The 17555-nt window shown below is 36.5% G+C and overlaps 1 protein-coding gene across 12 annotated transcripts in view; it reads right to left on the minus strand.

The window, feature by feature from the left end:
* Positions 1–1262: 1262 nt before the first annotated feature.
* BCAS1 (brain enriched myelin associated protein 1) overlaps positions 1263–17555 on the minus strand; it is a 92392-nt gene continuing 76099 nt past the window's right edge. For 7 of the 12 annotated variants that reach the window (XM_074288642.1, XM_074288636.1, XM_074288634.1 and 4 more), the window contains 2 exons: positions 11035–11304; positions 1263–2371 (listed from right to left, as the gene is read on the minus strand). In XM_074288642.1, the coding sequence (XP_074144743.1) occupies positions 2297–2371; positions 11035–11304 (345 nt within the window). In that variant the 3' untranslated portion in view covers positions 1263–2296. Of the gene's footprint in view, positions 2372–11028; positions 11305–17555 lie in introns of all 12 variants that reach the window. The other 5 variants (XM_074288639.1, XM_074288640.1, XM_074288638.1 and 2 more) reach the window with 3 other exon arrangements.

A 17555-nucleotide genomic window follows, 5' to 3' on the forward strand; every position in this document is an offset into this window, starting at 1 on the left:
CCAAACACCCAAAACGTCCCTTTTAAAGAGAAAATAAAAATAGCCATCTAAGAAGTAAACCCGACTTTTGCTTGCCCAGAAACACACAACCACCGCCCACCTACCCACACACAACAAAGATATTTTGCAGTTCTCTCCGAGGGAAGGAGGAGCTAAGGGTCCTTCTCTAGGTAAAACGCCTTCTCTGACTAACTCTGGCTCTGGGGGCTCATGGTACTTTCCTCCCTGATTAGCCAGCAATCAAATCTAAAAAGTAGGAGATTATCTGTGTGTCAGGGCTCTGCCAACACTAACCATTATTCCATACGCATTAGTGGTTCCATGGCAGGTCACCTGCGATCACTGCTCTTCTTTTCTGATCCAAGCAACAAACCCTCTAGCTAGAGAGGTGAGACCCGCAAAAGACACCATTGCTACTCTCAATTTGCAGAATAACCCTCGCCCCTCCTCGCGCCCCCTCCCCCACCTCAGCTAAACAAAGCCTGCTTAGGGAAACCCCCTGATGTTCGGAGATAACTGGGGAGTCAGTAGCCACGGCTTCTTTGATTCTTTCAACAGACTTATGGAAGCAAAATGTACTCCCTCCCCATCCTTCTCTCTCCCTAAGAGCCTCCTGCGCCAAGACAAACATTCCGGCGGGATGTAGAAAAGTCGGATTGTGGCAGACTAGCTCTGGGGATGGTGGAGAGATCAGAAGCCCCGAGCCCCATCAGTAAGCGAAAGGATCCAGTCTCGTTTTTTTAGCCCGGACTAGGGCCAACCTATCTACACACCGGCTGAAAGCCTGGGACTTGGCCAAGCCCAGTCCGTGCCTTCTACTTGCATAGCCACAAGAACAAGAGCCCGTGCCCTTATCGACTATTCTGAGCACAGTTTTCAAATGTCATTTGCCAACTTTATAGATTCCATCTGCCTTCCAGGCAGACACTTACTTTCCTGCGTCTACGCCTGGGTTAAGAGAGGATAACCCATGTTTATTTCATAGCAGTGGCTTAGAGAGGGGGTGAGGGGAGGGAAAGGACCAAGACGGGAATTTCTGGGTGACAAAAAAGACATTTTAGACATGAGGTGAATAGAGGAAATCTGTTTTAGTTCATAATTAAAGATACTTCGGAAGGAAAAAAAAGTATTTAAAAATTAAATCAGAAGAAAAAACCATAGTATATACAATTATGTAAATATTCAACTACCTTGAATTGCATCGTATTAGACTTATGATGCTATTTGCTGTTCTGTACAGGTGTTAGAAATAACCACAGGTATTGGAATCTTCAGTAAACTTTATTAAGCTGGGTTAGGGGAAAGAATTTGGTAAAACTGACAGAATCTCGGTAATATGCAGATTTTTCATTAGGAAATTACAGACAAGACTCTGGACAAGTGTCAGACAAAACAGATGAAGGCTTCTCAGGCATCTGAAGAACATTAATAATGTAAGACTGCAGATACAGAATCTGTGTTAGTAGCACAGTGTTTGAGAATGGAGACCCTGGCTCCCCCTGGTGGTCTATGATAACTGCAGCTTAAAAAAGAAAAAAAAGTTATCTCACTAGTTCCCAAACCGTGACAAAAAAAAAAAAAAAAAAAAGAAAAGAAAAGAAAAGAAAAAAGAAAGAAAGAAAATAAAAAACAAAAAACAATGCCCTTGTTTTTTCCGAATCATTTCAGGTTCTCTCTGTTTAGTCTTTACACATTTCCTCATTTTCATTTACCTTTCAAGGACCTATTTGAAAAATAACCTTTCAATCATTCCTTCTTTAAATCTAAGAAATCTCCTGAAAACTTGGTGATACCATCACCTTCAACAGATTAGGACTGTTTAGTTTACTCTCTGAAACGCATAATGAAACAAATCTCAATTTTATACTTTCAAGTTTGAGGTCAAGCATTTGTTGACTACAAAATCTTAATCCTCTCAGTGTACATTAAGTATTATGCAATTGACTTTTTTTTTTTCCCAATGGCTGCCTTTTTTTTTTTTTTTTATCACTTCATACCTTATTTAGAATAATGCCCCTCATCCCATCCCTCCACGTTACTGGCCTCTCTTTAGTTACAATACTACATACATTTTGCTTAAGGATGACCTTTACAATTATTGATTGGCATAATAATGGACCAGATATGTAAATAATACACCTCAATGTACATCAGCTGTTGCTTTTATCCTTAGGCAAGGGTCTCAATTGATGACAACAGTGGTGGAAAGGAGGGAGGAGTTGTGGGTAGGGAAAAGTCAGCTTGACTCAGGGAGAATTTGTGAGCAGGGATTCTTCAATAGCTTTGTGGATATTTATTACTTAGATTTCCCAACTGGGCCAATAGACACAGGATCTGTTTGCACTTCTGCATCAGACATCCGTTTTGGTCCCTGGAAAACAATATGAAAAGACTGAATCATTTTGAAGAGCAATAGATTTTGATCCTCATGCTTTAGCATAAAAGTCTGTTGGTCATATTTTTTTCCTTCTCCCCAACTTGATCCTTTTCCCCTTCTCCTCCTCTAAGTATTATTCTTTGCTACAGGTGTTTCAGCATTACTAGCTAAAGGCAGCAGACATAGTCTGGGGGCAGTTGAATTGAAAAGGTATCTAATCACATCCATGAATGACATCTATAAACCTCCCTCCCCCCCTCCATTTTACAAATGAGGAAATTGAGAAACACTTGTCTAATGTTATACTTGTTGGTGGCAAAGCAGGGTCTCCTGGATTCTAATCCCTAGCTCTGTAGAGAGCTGGTTCTATAGAACTATGAAAATTTGGAACTGGAAAACACTTTTGAAATCATGTATTCCTAAGCTCTCATTTTAAGGAATATATTGAGAATCAAATGGGGTTAAGTGACTCATCCTCCTTGCTCTGATTCTCCAGGCTCTGCTTCTGACTCTCAGTAACTCCTGACTCTGAGTATTTTTTCTGTAATGCCCCACTTAGGTATATGGCTGTTCCCCCTGTTAAAATCCAAGTTCCATCAGGACAGACTCTTGGTATTGTCAGCACCTAACACAGTTCCTGGAACAGAGTGCTTATTAAGGGCTTATAGATTGGTTGATCCCACTTCTCATACTTTCTACCTATGTGATCTTGGCTGAACTTTTCTGGGTTCCATTTTCTTATTCTATAAAAGAAGAAAGTTAGATTCAAAGGGTTCCTAGGTCTCTCTAATTCTATTATGTCCAAAACCACATAGGATTCCATTCTAATGATCATTTCTCTTTTCATTGACTCAGTTTCCTCATGTGTAAAATAAAGATTTGGTCTACATAGTATCTCCTCTGGTACTGATAACTATTAGAAGAGTTAGGGAGGGGTTCCTTTCCTGTGAATGACAGAAGCAGCCATATGTTTGGGGAGATTTGGACTAGTTAGCCCCTAGTATTTAGGTGTTGGTAGCAATGTCATTTCCCCTTTACAATGCCTTCTTATCTCAGCCTTTGGAAAATGTGATAATTTTTTTTTTTTTTTTAATTCCAGCTCTCCTCTTCAGTAATTCTCCTGACAATGGGCACCTAACAGATTCTGTCAAGAATCATCCCTTGATTTCTACCTCATTATTCCCTTCCCTATAGGATCTGCCCCTGACAGGCTTCTGTTAAAATGAGTAAAACCATAATGTAAACAAATAAACCCTCCAGTCACCATTCCAATTCCTAACCCCCAATAACATCAAAAATGTAGATGCATAGAATGGAAAGAAAGAAGGAACACTAATGTTTAATTTTACGAATGAGGAAAGTGAAATAAGGAAGGGAAAAGTGCCTGGCTCATGGAAACATAGTGGGTTAATGATAGAACTGAAACTAAAGTCTAGGATTCCCAACTCTCAGTCTACTTACTCCATAGGCTTGTTCTTTAGCAAACCTAATTGATTATACCCTGGGCAAGTTAAGACATTTCCCTCTAAATGTCCTGTGGCTTACTAATGTTAACTGATTCTAAATCTCACCAACTTTGCAAAAACAAGCCGGTCACTTGAGGTTCACACAGACATCTGAACACCCCCACATCAATTAAATGACTGCAGGAGCTAGATGCTTAGCAGGCTTTCTGAATTTATGAACTTGGTGGTTTGCCCTGTACCCAGAGAAACAATTGAGAGCAATGTTGGCATAAAAGGATGAAAGTCACAAAAATATCACAGATTGGTTCTACCAAAATAATAATAATTCATATTTTATATTTGAAAAGAACTTCTTAATTTATGGGGTAATGTAATAGGTGCATTATTAGCATCTCCATTTTACAGATGAGGAAACTAAAATTCAAGTTGGGTTTACATACTAATGAATTTCAGAGTTCTCAATCAAACCCAAGCTTCCTTACTCCCAATCCAGCAAATTTTCCATTATGACATTCAGTTTCTCAGAGGCGACCTCAACTTCTCCCCCTATAAAATGGGTATATTTTTATAAGCCAAACCCAAAGTGTTGACAGACAATGGACTTTACAAAAATGGAGGCCCTAGAGGAGCAATGTATTTTTAGATTAGCAAAATAGCTGAAGCAAGTAGCCTCCCTTTCCACTAAAAATATTCTCCATTTTTCTTTCTCCCTTAGACAAGGCCAAACTAACATTTAAAGATTATCTTTTTGATAAATAAGGTATCTGTTTCCAAAAGGTCCTTGTTAAAGTGTACATTACATAGGTTTAATGATTTACACATTAGCATATTTGTAGGATGGACAGATTAGATAGTTGTCGCCTAGAAAATAGCATAGATCACAGGAAATGGGATGGACAATGATCTAGAATCAGATTAAGAGATGGGAAACCTTTGGAACTCAAGATCAGGTTCAGGTGAAATGCAACCATAAGGGGTTCCAAACATTGAATACCTTATAAAAAATTTACCAAGAAAAAAAAAAAATGGAAGGAAGAGGGAGGAGAGAATACCTAGAGACAAGTATACTGGAGAATAACAACAGAAATATGATGATCTTAATGATGATGAATATCAATCCTTTACGAAGTGTGAAAAAGTTTCCCTGATTGATTTGGAAGAATAATTTAACATTGCTAATAGATCAGTCACTTCCCTGGTGAATTTTCAAAAAAACTAAGCTCGCTATTTCTGAAATATTGAAGACTAAAAGAAGGTTTGTGGACTGTGACCCACAAAGAAAAATTTTTCTCCTTGTCTGCCATCACACCCTTCTGGCCATACCATCTTGGTATGTTCTTCATCTAGTGAGAGCCACTGCATCATGTGGGGAGCAGAAATATAAAAATTTTGGGCCAAGAATCGCTTTAATAGGTATGACCCCTGGAGGTAGAGAAGAGAATCAACTATGTTTTCATGGCAAAACATCCTTGAGATTTGAGGTAGGACAGAAGTTGACCTTGGGAATCTAGCTGAGCAACTCATGCAATGGAGATATGTCTGAAAGATCATTGGGAAAACAGCATGAGAAAGGAAAGAACATTGGGGGAAGCGAAGTAGTGCAATATAGAGAGTGCTGGGCTGGAGTGGAGAAAGCCAGAGTTCAATTCCTGCCTCAGACATTTACTATGTGACAAGTCACTTAACTTATGTTTAATTCAGTTTTTCATATATAATAAACAAGATAGTAGTACCTGCTTTCTGAGGTTGTTGTTAGGATAAAATGAAATATTTGTCAAGTGCTTTGCCAACCTTAAAGTACTATATAAATGCTAGCTTTTGAGGCAATTAGGTGATACAGTGAATAGAATGCTGGTCCTGAAGTCAGGATGATTTGAAATCAAATGTGACATCTTACTAACTAGTTGTGTGACATTAGGTAAGTCATTTAACTTCTGTCCTCAGTTTCCTCACCTGTGAAAATGGGGATGATAATCACAGTACCTATTTTCAGGATTGTGGTGAGGATCAAATAAGATAATATTTGTAAAGTGCTTAGCATAGTGCCTGGTGGATTGTTTAATGGCATTTCATAGTTTATTTCCTTCCCATTTGGACCCCACAATATAAGAATTATAAGTTGCTTTAGTCAGATGTGTTCTTTAAATGCATATCCACTACAATGTACCCATCAATTCTGTATTTGTAGGAGAGTAAGTTCTAGGTTTATGGGGGGGGGGGGAGAATGTTTTATAGCTACAGTTTTTACTATGCCATTTTAGTAAATATCTTTTTCTTTGAGCTAATCATGTCTGGCTGGCTATTAAAGTGGGTTCAGTGTTTGGGGCTTGTTAGTATCCATAGAGTTCCCTAGAAACTATAAGAGTAATTGCCTGTCTAGGATCAAATCTGTGAATGCTGAGTTGGAGAGATAACCCAGAGGGGTGACTAAATATAAATTATGCCAATTGGTCCCTACAATAACCCTGTGAAATAGTATAAATATTATCTCCATTTTAAAGAAAAAAGTCAAAGAGATTGTGCCCAAATTCACACAGCTATTAAGTGATGGAATTGGGATTCAAATCCAAAATAAATTTTACCTACTGTGAAATTTTGCTGAGGACTAGACTTTTTCTATACCTCAGGACATGAGGATGCCTGTTCAATGACAAGATACATGGAGTCTTCCATATATTTATAATTATCTCAATCTTTTGTGGTTTCTTACATTACCCTTTAGGACATCTGGCATGAAGAATTCAAGAAACACCTAAGTGAAAAATATCAATCTGCCACTTCAACAGACTTCCAGATCACTGGTATCTCCAGACACTTAGCCATTCAAAACATCATGACTAGACTTCATAGTTAGGACATGAAAATCAAGCATGTTATTAAGTCTAGATACCTGAAGCTAACATCATTAAAAAACAACCCAGAAAAGTTTAATGAGGGTTTATTTTTGCTTGTAAAATTGGGGGGTGGAGTTTGGGGTCAGGAGCCTGAATGAGATGAAGAGAATACAATTAAGTTGCCCAGTACTGTTTGATTACTTTATTGCAGAGGAAAATCACACTTTCTGGAGGATGAGCAACCATGCTTTTCCAAAAGGAAGCATGCTATTCTGCATAGGGACCTCACTCCTCATTCATTTTCCAAGGAAGATATTTCAAGAACAATATCCTAATTGCTTCCCTAGTTTCCAAGACCAACTTCTCATTCTTTCTTGCTTGGATCAGGGCAATATTATTTGCTTTCTCAACTCTACTTTCCTCAAAGAAAACAAGTCCAGATTGATGAGACATTTGTCCGGCAAAGAGAGAAATCCTTGACAAATGGAAAGTTTCTCTTAGTCTGCCATTAATCAGAAAGTTTGACTTTGAGTCCTGGTTCCACTACTTGCTCTGTGACAATGCTGAAGCTACTTTCCCTTTCTAAACTTTGAGATTTTTTTCCTTTAAAATAAAAGAATTGGACTACATGATCCCTAAAGGCCTTCTCAGCTCTAATATTTTATACCATAAAGAACTTAAAACTTTGACATTCTTTGCTCTATATTGAAAGTCTCTTACATTTTGAACATTCCATGTCCTAAGACTCCTTCCAAGTTTTAATATTCTAAAATCTAAGTTTTTTTCTAGTTTGATTATTCTATATTTTCAGGGCCTTTCCCTTCTAATATTATATGTTCCAAATTCTCTTCTAATTCTTATAGTCTATGCTCTGACATTGTTCTATGTCAATATTTTGATATTCTATGTCAAAAGATCACTTCTATCAATACCTCAATATCCTAAGGTTTATTCCAGTTCTGACATTCAGTGTTCTATGTCTTAGCATCCCTTCTATTCTATGAAGTGTCTTTAATTATTTGCCATTTCCTCTTTTCAGAGATCTCATTATTTTATGACAGGGTATGGGATCAGAAATAATCAGTTACCTGAGTCTACTGTTATTTTCTTGGTTTGGGAAAAATGAAGGACCCCTCAGTTCTGGGATTTCCAGTTAACATAACATGGAAATTCCATTAGGATGGAAGAATATTCATCTCCTGGCTTGATTACTGTTTATCAGCACACTAGAGATTTTTTTGTGCCTTATTCATCTCTAATATCATCAGATTAAAATTTTCACTCTGTGTGTGTGTGTGTGTGTGTGTGTGTGTGTGTGTGTGTGTGATATAGCAGCAACCTCAGTATTAATCCCTCACATTGACATAGTATTTTTTGAGTTTTTAAAGTACTTTTACATAATTCATTGTTATTGCTAAGATTTTTAGGATGTTGTTATGAATTCCAAGCATATTATGTTCCCTAAGAGCTCAGTATCACAGAATTTCAGTGTGAGAAATCAGTGATTATCACAACTCATGTTCTTTCAAATTTATAAAGCACTTTGCATACCATATCTCATGTGCCCTCATAATAATACTGTAAAGTACTGATGGTATTGCTTTCATTTTTCAGAGGAGGAAACGGAGACTCTCAGAGATTAAGTGGTTCGCCCATGATCACATAGATTATGAGTGGGAAGAATTGTAATTTTAAAACCAGACCTCTATTGACTCCAATTATAGCATTTTCCCCCATGCACCATGTTACCTCTCTGAGGCAGATTCTGACTGTGTCATTTTCTCTGTCCTTTGTGTCTCTACCAATTTGGAGATAAGAAGGGAAGAAGGAGTTCTGAGCAAAGGCCAGGTAGCTTTCAGTCAACCCAAAGTCATGTAATGAGTGAGTGGCCACGCTCCAATAAGAACCTGGAGTATCTAATCCCATAATCCTGACCAAACACTGAGCAATGAACCCAGTTTATTGTTAACCAAGAACAACATGCCACTGTCTCCCAATGGCTGCTTCCAAACAACACGGCACACAGATGCTCTGCTGGGTTGGGGCTAGTTCCAGCTAAATTGTGGGTGGCTGCATTTTTAAAATGAAGGCTATGGAGAGAGAACTGACTGTCCTCATTGTGCTCAACGGGAGGGGTAGTAGTCCAGGGACTGAGTAGCCAAGTGTCCAGGTCCTTTGTAACGAAAGGCAATTGAATGGTTTATTTTAGGAGGATAAAGGAAAAGTCATGTAGGGGCAGCATATAGTAGAAAGGATTTAGACCCATGGGAGAATATTCCAACTGTAGCATTTAATAACTAATGTCCATGTACAGGGCTTTTAACTTTTCTAAGCCTCAGCTTCCTAATAATAATAATAATAAATAATTATATAGCACTTTAAGACTTGCAAAGTAAATATTTTCATATTTGATCCTAACAACTCCAGGGGAAGAGTAGGTTCCATTTTATGGATGAAGGAAACTCATGTAGATAGGGGTTAAGTGACTTGTTTAGGATCACACACCTAGTAAGTATTTGAAGTTACATCTGAACTAAGGCCTTCCTAACTCCAGTTCCAGCACTCCATCCATGGTGCCTCTTAGATGCTCATCTATAAAGTGGAGATTATAAAAACCTGTACAAATGCTCTTAAAGGTTAATTGTGAAGCAAATGAATTAAAAAATAAAAGCTATCTTTTCAACAAGTTGATTTAGAACAATTCTAATAGACTTGTAATGGAGTGAGCCATTTGCATCCGTTAAGGACTATGGGGACTGAATGTGGATCATAACATAGATTCACCGTTTTTTGTTGTTTGCTTGCTTTTTTTTTTTTTTTTTCTTTCTTATTTTTTCCTTTTTTTATTTGATTTTTCTTGTGCAGTATAATAAATGTGGAAATGTTAAATTAAATTAAAATTTTTTTAAAAAATAAAAGCCACATAAATGTGATTTAATATTTTGGACAGGATATCATTCGAAGCCCATGTTCCTTCCTCTCCTACTTAAAGTTTTCACCATGAAATCATTCTTTTGGATTAAGGCCCACTGGTATACTAGAGTCAGCTCAAATTGGCTTGGAGAACCACTTGTTAAATTTTCAATATGAGCATTTTCACATTCGAAATCACAAATAAGGGCTTGATTTAATGTTTAGTTGATTGTCTAAAATAATGGAGAAAATTTTAATAATTAAACTTACAAGTTTGTGGAATATATCTTTTTTTTTGACGGTGGTAGTGGTGGGAAGCTGATTGTTAAACATTTACCAGGTTAAGGTATTATCTCAAAGATGGAGTGACACATCTGTATATTACTGTTCACCAAAATAATAACTTAGAATAGCTATCAGTAGAGAGTAGGAGTTGGTGGGGGATGGAACATAAGCTAGATCAACTGATTGGAATAGGGGTGGGAAGCAGTAGTTAGGAAAGATCATTGAGATTTGGGTAATTTCTATAAAGAGAAGAACTCTTTTTGTGGATACTATACTCTTTTTTTTTGGACACTGTAGGGACAACCTGGTATAGTTTTCTAGAGGATGTCAGAAGTGGGAGGAAGTTAGATGAGGGAGTGATTGAGAGGAAGAGTAAAAGTCATTGAATCCCTGACTGAAAAGGGTTACTAGAGGAGGGAGTGAAGAGGTCACTAAATGAATGAATGATGAGATCACTGGATGAAAGATCAAGGAGAACACCACAGAAAAAGATAAGGAGGTTTTCAGGGGGCAGGAATGAGAAGGTTAGGAGAGGAGAGAGCTTGAATGTCACTCCAGAATGGAATGTATAGGGGACAAAAAAATTCTATCCTTATTCCAGCTGATGTTCAGATAATTTTCCTAATGTAGAACAGCTTTATCAATCTAGAAGGCCTTTAGGGCTTCAAATAAACTATGACTACATGGTTTAAATAGCCATAGTATTGAGGGAGAACATTCCCACATTGCCCCTAAAAGATGACTAACAGATTTGGGGGATCATTTAGGTTTTATTTTGGCCTAGAATTTTGATTTCCTTATTGTGGGAAAATTCCCTCTATCAGTGAATGTCTCAAATGTCCTGCAAGTTTGAGTTATTCAGAGCACTGAGAAGATAAGGGTTTTGGTCAGAGACTTCCACCCAGTATGTACAAGAGGAAGAATTTGAACCCATGATTTTATGCCTCTAAGTCAATTCATTATTCCCTTGGCTGTACTTATATCTGTGTGATTTGGGGCCAGCCATTTAACTTCCTTGAACCTCAGTTTCCTCTTCTGTAAAATTATGACATAATTATGCAAAATTTATATGGCTTCTGAAGTCTCAGCCCTAGATTTATGACCTTGTGAAGAAATAAATCAGAACAAAAGGATAGAAGGGAAAAATAAATACACCTACAAGGCCTTTAAAGAAGCCTCCCAAAGACTGTCGCTTCTCCAGCCTCTTCAGTGGGCTTTCTTTGGAGTCTCCTCCATTTTGCATGGAATTCTTCTCAGCTCCTCGGCGATCAGGGGAGTTCACCTGCTCTGAGGCATCCTTTTTGTTTCCCTTCTGCTTGTTCTGATCAGCTGTGGGCTTCTTGTCCTTAGAACCTTCCTTCTTGTTCTGCCCAGGCCCTGCTGGTTCAGTTTCAGGGGGTGTGATAGCCTTTTCTGTGGAGTCTGAGGTCTAAAACAAACAAAATTTATTTTTAGCACCCATTTTGACACAGGAGAAAGTGAAAAAAAATCAGACCACCTCACACACCCCCAAACCATCTGTTAGGACATTTTTTTCCTAATTTAATTTACCTTCCCAGAATCAAAATCATTATTAAATTATTCCCATTTTCATTACAGTGTTTTTGGAGGACCTTTATCTCTTCTAAAACCCCTATATTAGAGCTATGATTTCAATCAAGAAAGAAGTATTTAAATGGAAGGAATGGGGCATAATATTGTCATAAAGAAAGCCGAGGCAGAATTGAAGCAGATGAGCAAGATACCCAGATTCCCAGCACTGGACAGCCATTGCATCCTTGCACATCCATAAACTGGAACCACAGCACTGGAGAGGCAGAGAGATCTTGGGAAGCCCAAGAGCTGCCAATTCCCTGTTGCTGAAAATCACAGGCAGATATAAGCTGCAGGGGCCCCAGTGCAAAACAGCTTTTGATCCTTAAAATAGAAGGAGTGAAACCTAATAGTTTACCATCAGATTGGCTGGGAGGAAATATAAACCAACTAAACATTTAGAACTTTTCAAGCTCAGAAAACAGAAGGAAGAGAAGAAGCAAAGTGGATTCCTCTTAGAGTGCTGATAAGAGTCAGCTTACATTTCTAGAAATCTTTAAGATTCATAAAGTTCTTTCCTTACAATAATCTGGCAGGAAAGACATAAAATTCCAGTTTTATAGATGAGAATACTAATGTCCTCAGATTGAGGGACTTAACCATAGTTCAGGATATTAAAAAAGCTGCAATTTTAAAATATTTTGGCCCCTCTAAAGATCTAAAGAACAAAAGAACAATTTATAAGGAAGTAAAGATGGATACTCATGAGTATAATTTCTTCTACTAATATATATATATATATAATTTTTTTTTCTTGAACTGGTAATATATTTTGAAGCCTCCTTGATGTTCTGTTGGGCATATGACAATGTTCTTTTGTTTTGTTTTATTTTGTTTTGTGTATCTTTTCTGTTTTTCTTTTTTTTTTATACTGTTTTTTAAATAAAATAAATTTTTAAAAATTTAAAAAGACCTCAGATCAACTATAGAGGGTAAGGCATTTTCTGTTTTGTTTTGTTTTGTTTTCTTTTTTTTCTTTTTGTATTTTATAGGTAATGTAACTGAGGCAAAGAAAGGTTAAATGACATATTTCAGCTAATAAATATCTGAAATAGTATTTGAACTCAGATCTCTGGAGGCAGACTTGAATTTCTTCCTAGTTCAAAGGCCAATTCTTTTGGAACTATGCAGTTCCATTTTTTGTTAGATTTAACTTTTTTTTTTTTTTTTTAAGAAAAATTTATTTTATTTATTTTTTTAAAAATACACATTGCTTTATGAATCACATTGGGAGAAAATTTGACTCTTAAAAAATCATTTTAAAGGAAGTCTAGTTAATTTTCAGAAATAAATTGGTTGCATCCCAATCCTTAGGACAAATATATAAGATTAAACTGGTTTGTTCACTCTTGACTAATACTTTTATCTCAGAATACATTGTAATCATGTTCCACTGTGGTGAATACACCTGAGATGACAACCTTACACAAACTAATGCTACCACTGAGTATTCCAGTGTGAGTCTGTTTCATTTCATACATTTTTCATGAGATCACCAGGCTTCAAGAAATAATCTCAAAGGGAAAGCATTCTCATGTCATTTCCTTGAAAATACCAAGTGATATTATGCCAAAAAAAGTCAACCTCTGGGCAGTTGGTAAGCTTTGGTTTTTTGCCAGAGAACAGACACTAATCGTAGTCTTCAGCTCATAGTCTTAATTCTCAAAAACCAGAATCAATGGTTAAGAAATCTAGAGATGATAATAACAATAGCTAACAATTGTATAGTGTTTATTATGTGTTAGGCACTGAGCTAAGTTCTTTATAATTATTATCCCATTTGAAATTCACAATAACCCTTGGAGGTAGGTAATATGATTATCTCCATTTTACAGATGAGGAAACTGAGGCAAATAGTACTTAAGTGATTTGTCGGGAGACAGTTAGTACATGTCAGGAGCTACATTTGAATTCAGATCTTCCTGACTCTAAGCTCAATACTCTATTCATTGAATCAACTATCTTTTTTTCCCTTAAATTGACCCATGTTTTAATTGTCATTTGTTAAGTACAAAGTCAGATGGAAAACACAACAAAGAGTTCTCTGGAAAAATGAAGACTGGCGACACTCTAAGAAAATGAACAAAGAGAATTTCACAACACTAGCAGTAAGAATAAATTGGACCAGAATAGCTAGATCTGACCCTATCACCACCACCACCTCTCACACACACCCTATTGGCCTTCTAACTTGAGAAGTCCTATAATTATTAGTGAAGCAATATCCTCCAAAAATTCTGGACCCAGGATTTCATGAAAAAGAAAAATTGTTGTTTGGAGAGATTTTCAATTTTCCATGATAGGATAATTGGGGTTATTTGTATCAAGTAATCTAGAATGATCTGGAAACAGGAAACAGACCAAAGGCAACCTATTTTGAGAAGGAAACAAACTTTCCATATTAAAATAAATCAACCATTCTAGGGAATAATTAGGAGCTATATGCCAAAAGGCAAAAACTACTCTGTACCCTTTGATTCAGCGAGACCACCCTAGGTGCATATCTCAATGAGATCAAATAAAAAAGGAAAAGGACTCATATATACAAAAACATCTATAGCAGCTCTTTTTGTGATAGCAAAGAATTGGAAATAGGGAATGCCCATCAAGTGGGTTATGTCTAAACAAGTTATGGTATATGAATGTGGAGGATTAGTATTGTGCTATAAGAAATGATGAAGGGGATGATTTCAAAAAACTTGAAAAAACGAAGTGAGCAGAATGAGAAGAATATATAATAATAGCAATGTTGTAACGATAATCAATTGTGAAAGACTTAGCAACTCTGATCAATACATTGATCCCTGACAATCCCAAAGGTCTTATGATGAAAAATGTGATCCACCTCCAGAGAGAGAATTGATGGATTCTGAGTGTAGATTGAAGTACATTTTTGTTTTTTGTGAGATATGGTTTCTTTTTTTCTTTTTAACTTTTAAAGCTTTTTATTTTCAAAAAATATGCATAGTTTTCAGCATTCACCCTTGCAAAACCTTGTGGTCCAATTTTTTTCCCCTTTCTCCCCACCCTTCCCCCTAGACAGCAAGTAATCCAATATATGTTAAAAAGTCTTGAAGCACATTTTTCCTCTATTTATGAAAAGACCATTATATTTGACCTGAGAAAGCCTGGGTTTGAAATTGAGCCATCTATGAAGTAGAAGTTGGAGCAGATAATCTCTTAAAGCTCTTTCTAACTTTAAATCTATGATCTTAGATGATTACTCACTGCTTGCCATTTTGGGGAGCAATTAAAAATCACCTAATGGACATAATTGTGCCCCCAGTTCACATGTAGAGTAATTGAGGCATTAATTGGTTAAGTGCACTTCCTGTCCAGATTACAGAGAATCAATGGCAGGTGGCCATATTCTTCTCACATTATGTCATTCCATATGGAATAATAATAATTGCTGTCATTTATAGAGTAGTTTAAGGTTTGCAAACTGGGGGATCTCAGATATTCCAAAATCAGAAACGGAATGGGTTAGGAAGAAGGAAATTTTGTTGTAGAGGTAGGCAAATAGTGTATTTGCTAGTCAATTTAAAAAGATCTGAAACCCTAAAATTCTCTCTCTCTCTCTCTCTCTCTCTCTCTCTCTCTCTCTCTCTCTCTCTCTCTCTCTCTCTCTCTCTCTCTCCCTCCTCCCTATTTCTCTCTCTTTCTCCTTCCTTCTCTCTCTCTTTGTCTCTGTCTCTCTCTGTCTCTGTCTGCTCTAACAAAAGAGGCCTTTTATTGGTCACCTTTAAAAGGACAAGAAGCAGGAAAAAAAAAAAATGTCTGTGTCATCCTGTGAAACTTATTTAGCGGCATCTTGAATTCTGTCACTTTGTTTGGCATTGCTGAAGTTTATGTTCTTTTCAATCAGCTTCATCAACATATCTCTACTGACCCTTAGACTACTATCGATAATTCTCTAAAATGGCTTAAATTAATCTCTGTTGTGAGATTTGAAGTTGACTTAGTTATTTAATGATAGAAATGACTTTGTTTTGCAAATTAATCATCTTCCTCAATCTAAGTTGGCCTTTGGGAGACAGGATATTATTGCTCAGACCTTTCAGTCTTTGTTGACCTCATTTGGAATTTTCTTGGCAGAATTACTGGAATAGTTTTGCCATTTTCTTCTTCAGATCATTTTATAGACGGAGTAACCAAGGCAAACAGGGTTAAGTGACTGATCTAAGGTCACCCAGTTAGTATCTGACACCATATTGAACTTGGGAAGATGAATCTTCCCAACTCCAGGCCTGGCACTCTGTGCACTATGGCATCATCTAGCTGCCACCATACTTTACAAATATTATCTCATTTGATTCTCACAATAACCCTGGGAGGTAAGTGATGTTATCATTACTTTACAGTTGAGGAAACTGAGGCAGAAAAAGGATCACATAGCTGATAAGTATCTAAGGCTGTATTTGAATTCAGGATTTCTTCATTCCAGACCCAGCACACTCCTAGCTGCCTCAGAAGGGAATATATTTCTCCTGCTAAAAGTCTTAAAAAATTAAAAAAAAAATCAAATAGCATTTCATTTTTCCAATTTCATGTAGAGATAGCTTTCAACATTCATTTTTGTAAAATTTTGAGTTCCAAATTTTCTTTTTTTCTCTCTTTCTCTTACCTCTTCCCTACAAGACAGCAAGCAATCTGATATAGGTTAGACATGTGCAGTAATTTTAAACATATTTCCATATTAGTCATCTTGTGAAAGAAAAATCAGAACAAAAGGGAAAAACCACAAGAAAGAAAAAGCAAACAAGTTTTTTTTTTTTTTTTAAAGATGAAAACAGTATATTTCTATTACATTCAATCTCCATAATTCTCTCTCTGGATACAGATGGCATTTTCCACCCCAAGGCTATTGGAATTGTCTTATATCAATATATTGCTGAGAAGGGCTACGTTTATCATAGTTGATCATTATGTAATTTTGCTGTTATTATATACAATGTTTTCCTGGTTCTGCTCACTTCATTCAGCATCAGTTCCTGTACGTCTTTCCAGGCTTTCTGCTCATCATTTTTTATAGAACAATAATATTCCACTACAATTATATACCATAACTAGACTATTCCCCAACTAATGATAAGCATCCACACAATTTTTAATTTCCTGCCACCACAAAAAGGGCTGCCACAAACATTTTTGCACATGTGGGGTCTTTTCCATGTTTTATGATCACTTTAGGATATGGACTCAGTAGAGAGACACTGCAGGATCAGTTTCATAGACCTTTGGGCATAGTTCCTATTTATTCTCCAAAATGGCAGGCTCAGTTCACAATTCCATGCACATCCTCCTGGAAGGCTTTAAGCAAAGACTGGATCACTACTTGTTCAGGGTCTTGTAGAACTCTTTTTTTTTTTTTCTTTTTCTTTTTTTTCTTTTCCATGAAGGGATTGAATGGATAGCCTCTGGGGTCCCTTCCAACTTTAAGATTCTACGATTCTGCTTTGAGAATGATTTCTTAACTACTTAAAAATGATTCAGTTACCCTAGTAGTTGAATGCAAATGATACTTTTGAAGTGCTCTGAAGATGATTTGTTTTTCTGTGCCTGACAATCTTCCTCTTGAGATTATATTTACAATCATAAATTGTTTAGCAATTTTTTTCCAACATTGTACAAAAGAAAATAGGAAGTCAAATTATGAATTTTGAAAAATAAAGTAACAGTGAATAAAAATTTACTTTAAAATTCTTTAATTTAATTTGTATTATTTTATATTTGCCTTATATTGGGGGAAATAAAATATAAACTAATATCTGTTTAATTTAATTTATTTTAGGGGCAGGGGAAGCTAGGATAGATTTGAACTCTCCACCTCAGATATTTACTTGCTGTGTGAACCTAAGCAAGACTGTTCACTTCAATTTCCCTTGTGTAAAATGAGCTAGAGAAGGAAATGGCAAACCACTCCAATGTCTTTGTCAAGAAAACCCCAAACAGGGTCTTTCTGAACTCAGATATTACTGAACTGGCTGAACAAAAACAGTAAAATTAGGAAGAAGGGAACAAACATTTATTAAGTGCCTATTGTGTGACAAGTACTATGCTAAGGGTTTTACAAATATCTCATTT

The sequence above is a fragment of the Sminthopsis crassicaudata genome, chromosome 2, assembly GCF_048593235.1.
Source record: "Sminthopsis crassicaudata isolate SCR6 chromosome 2, ASM4859323v1, whole genome shotgun sequence".
Lineage (NCBI taxonomy): Eukaryota > Metazoa > Chordata > Mammalia > Dasyuromorphia > Dasyuridae > Sminthopsis > Sminthopsis crassicaudata.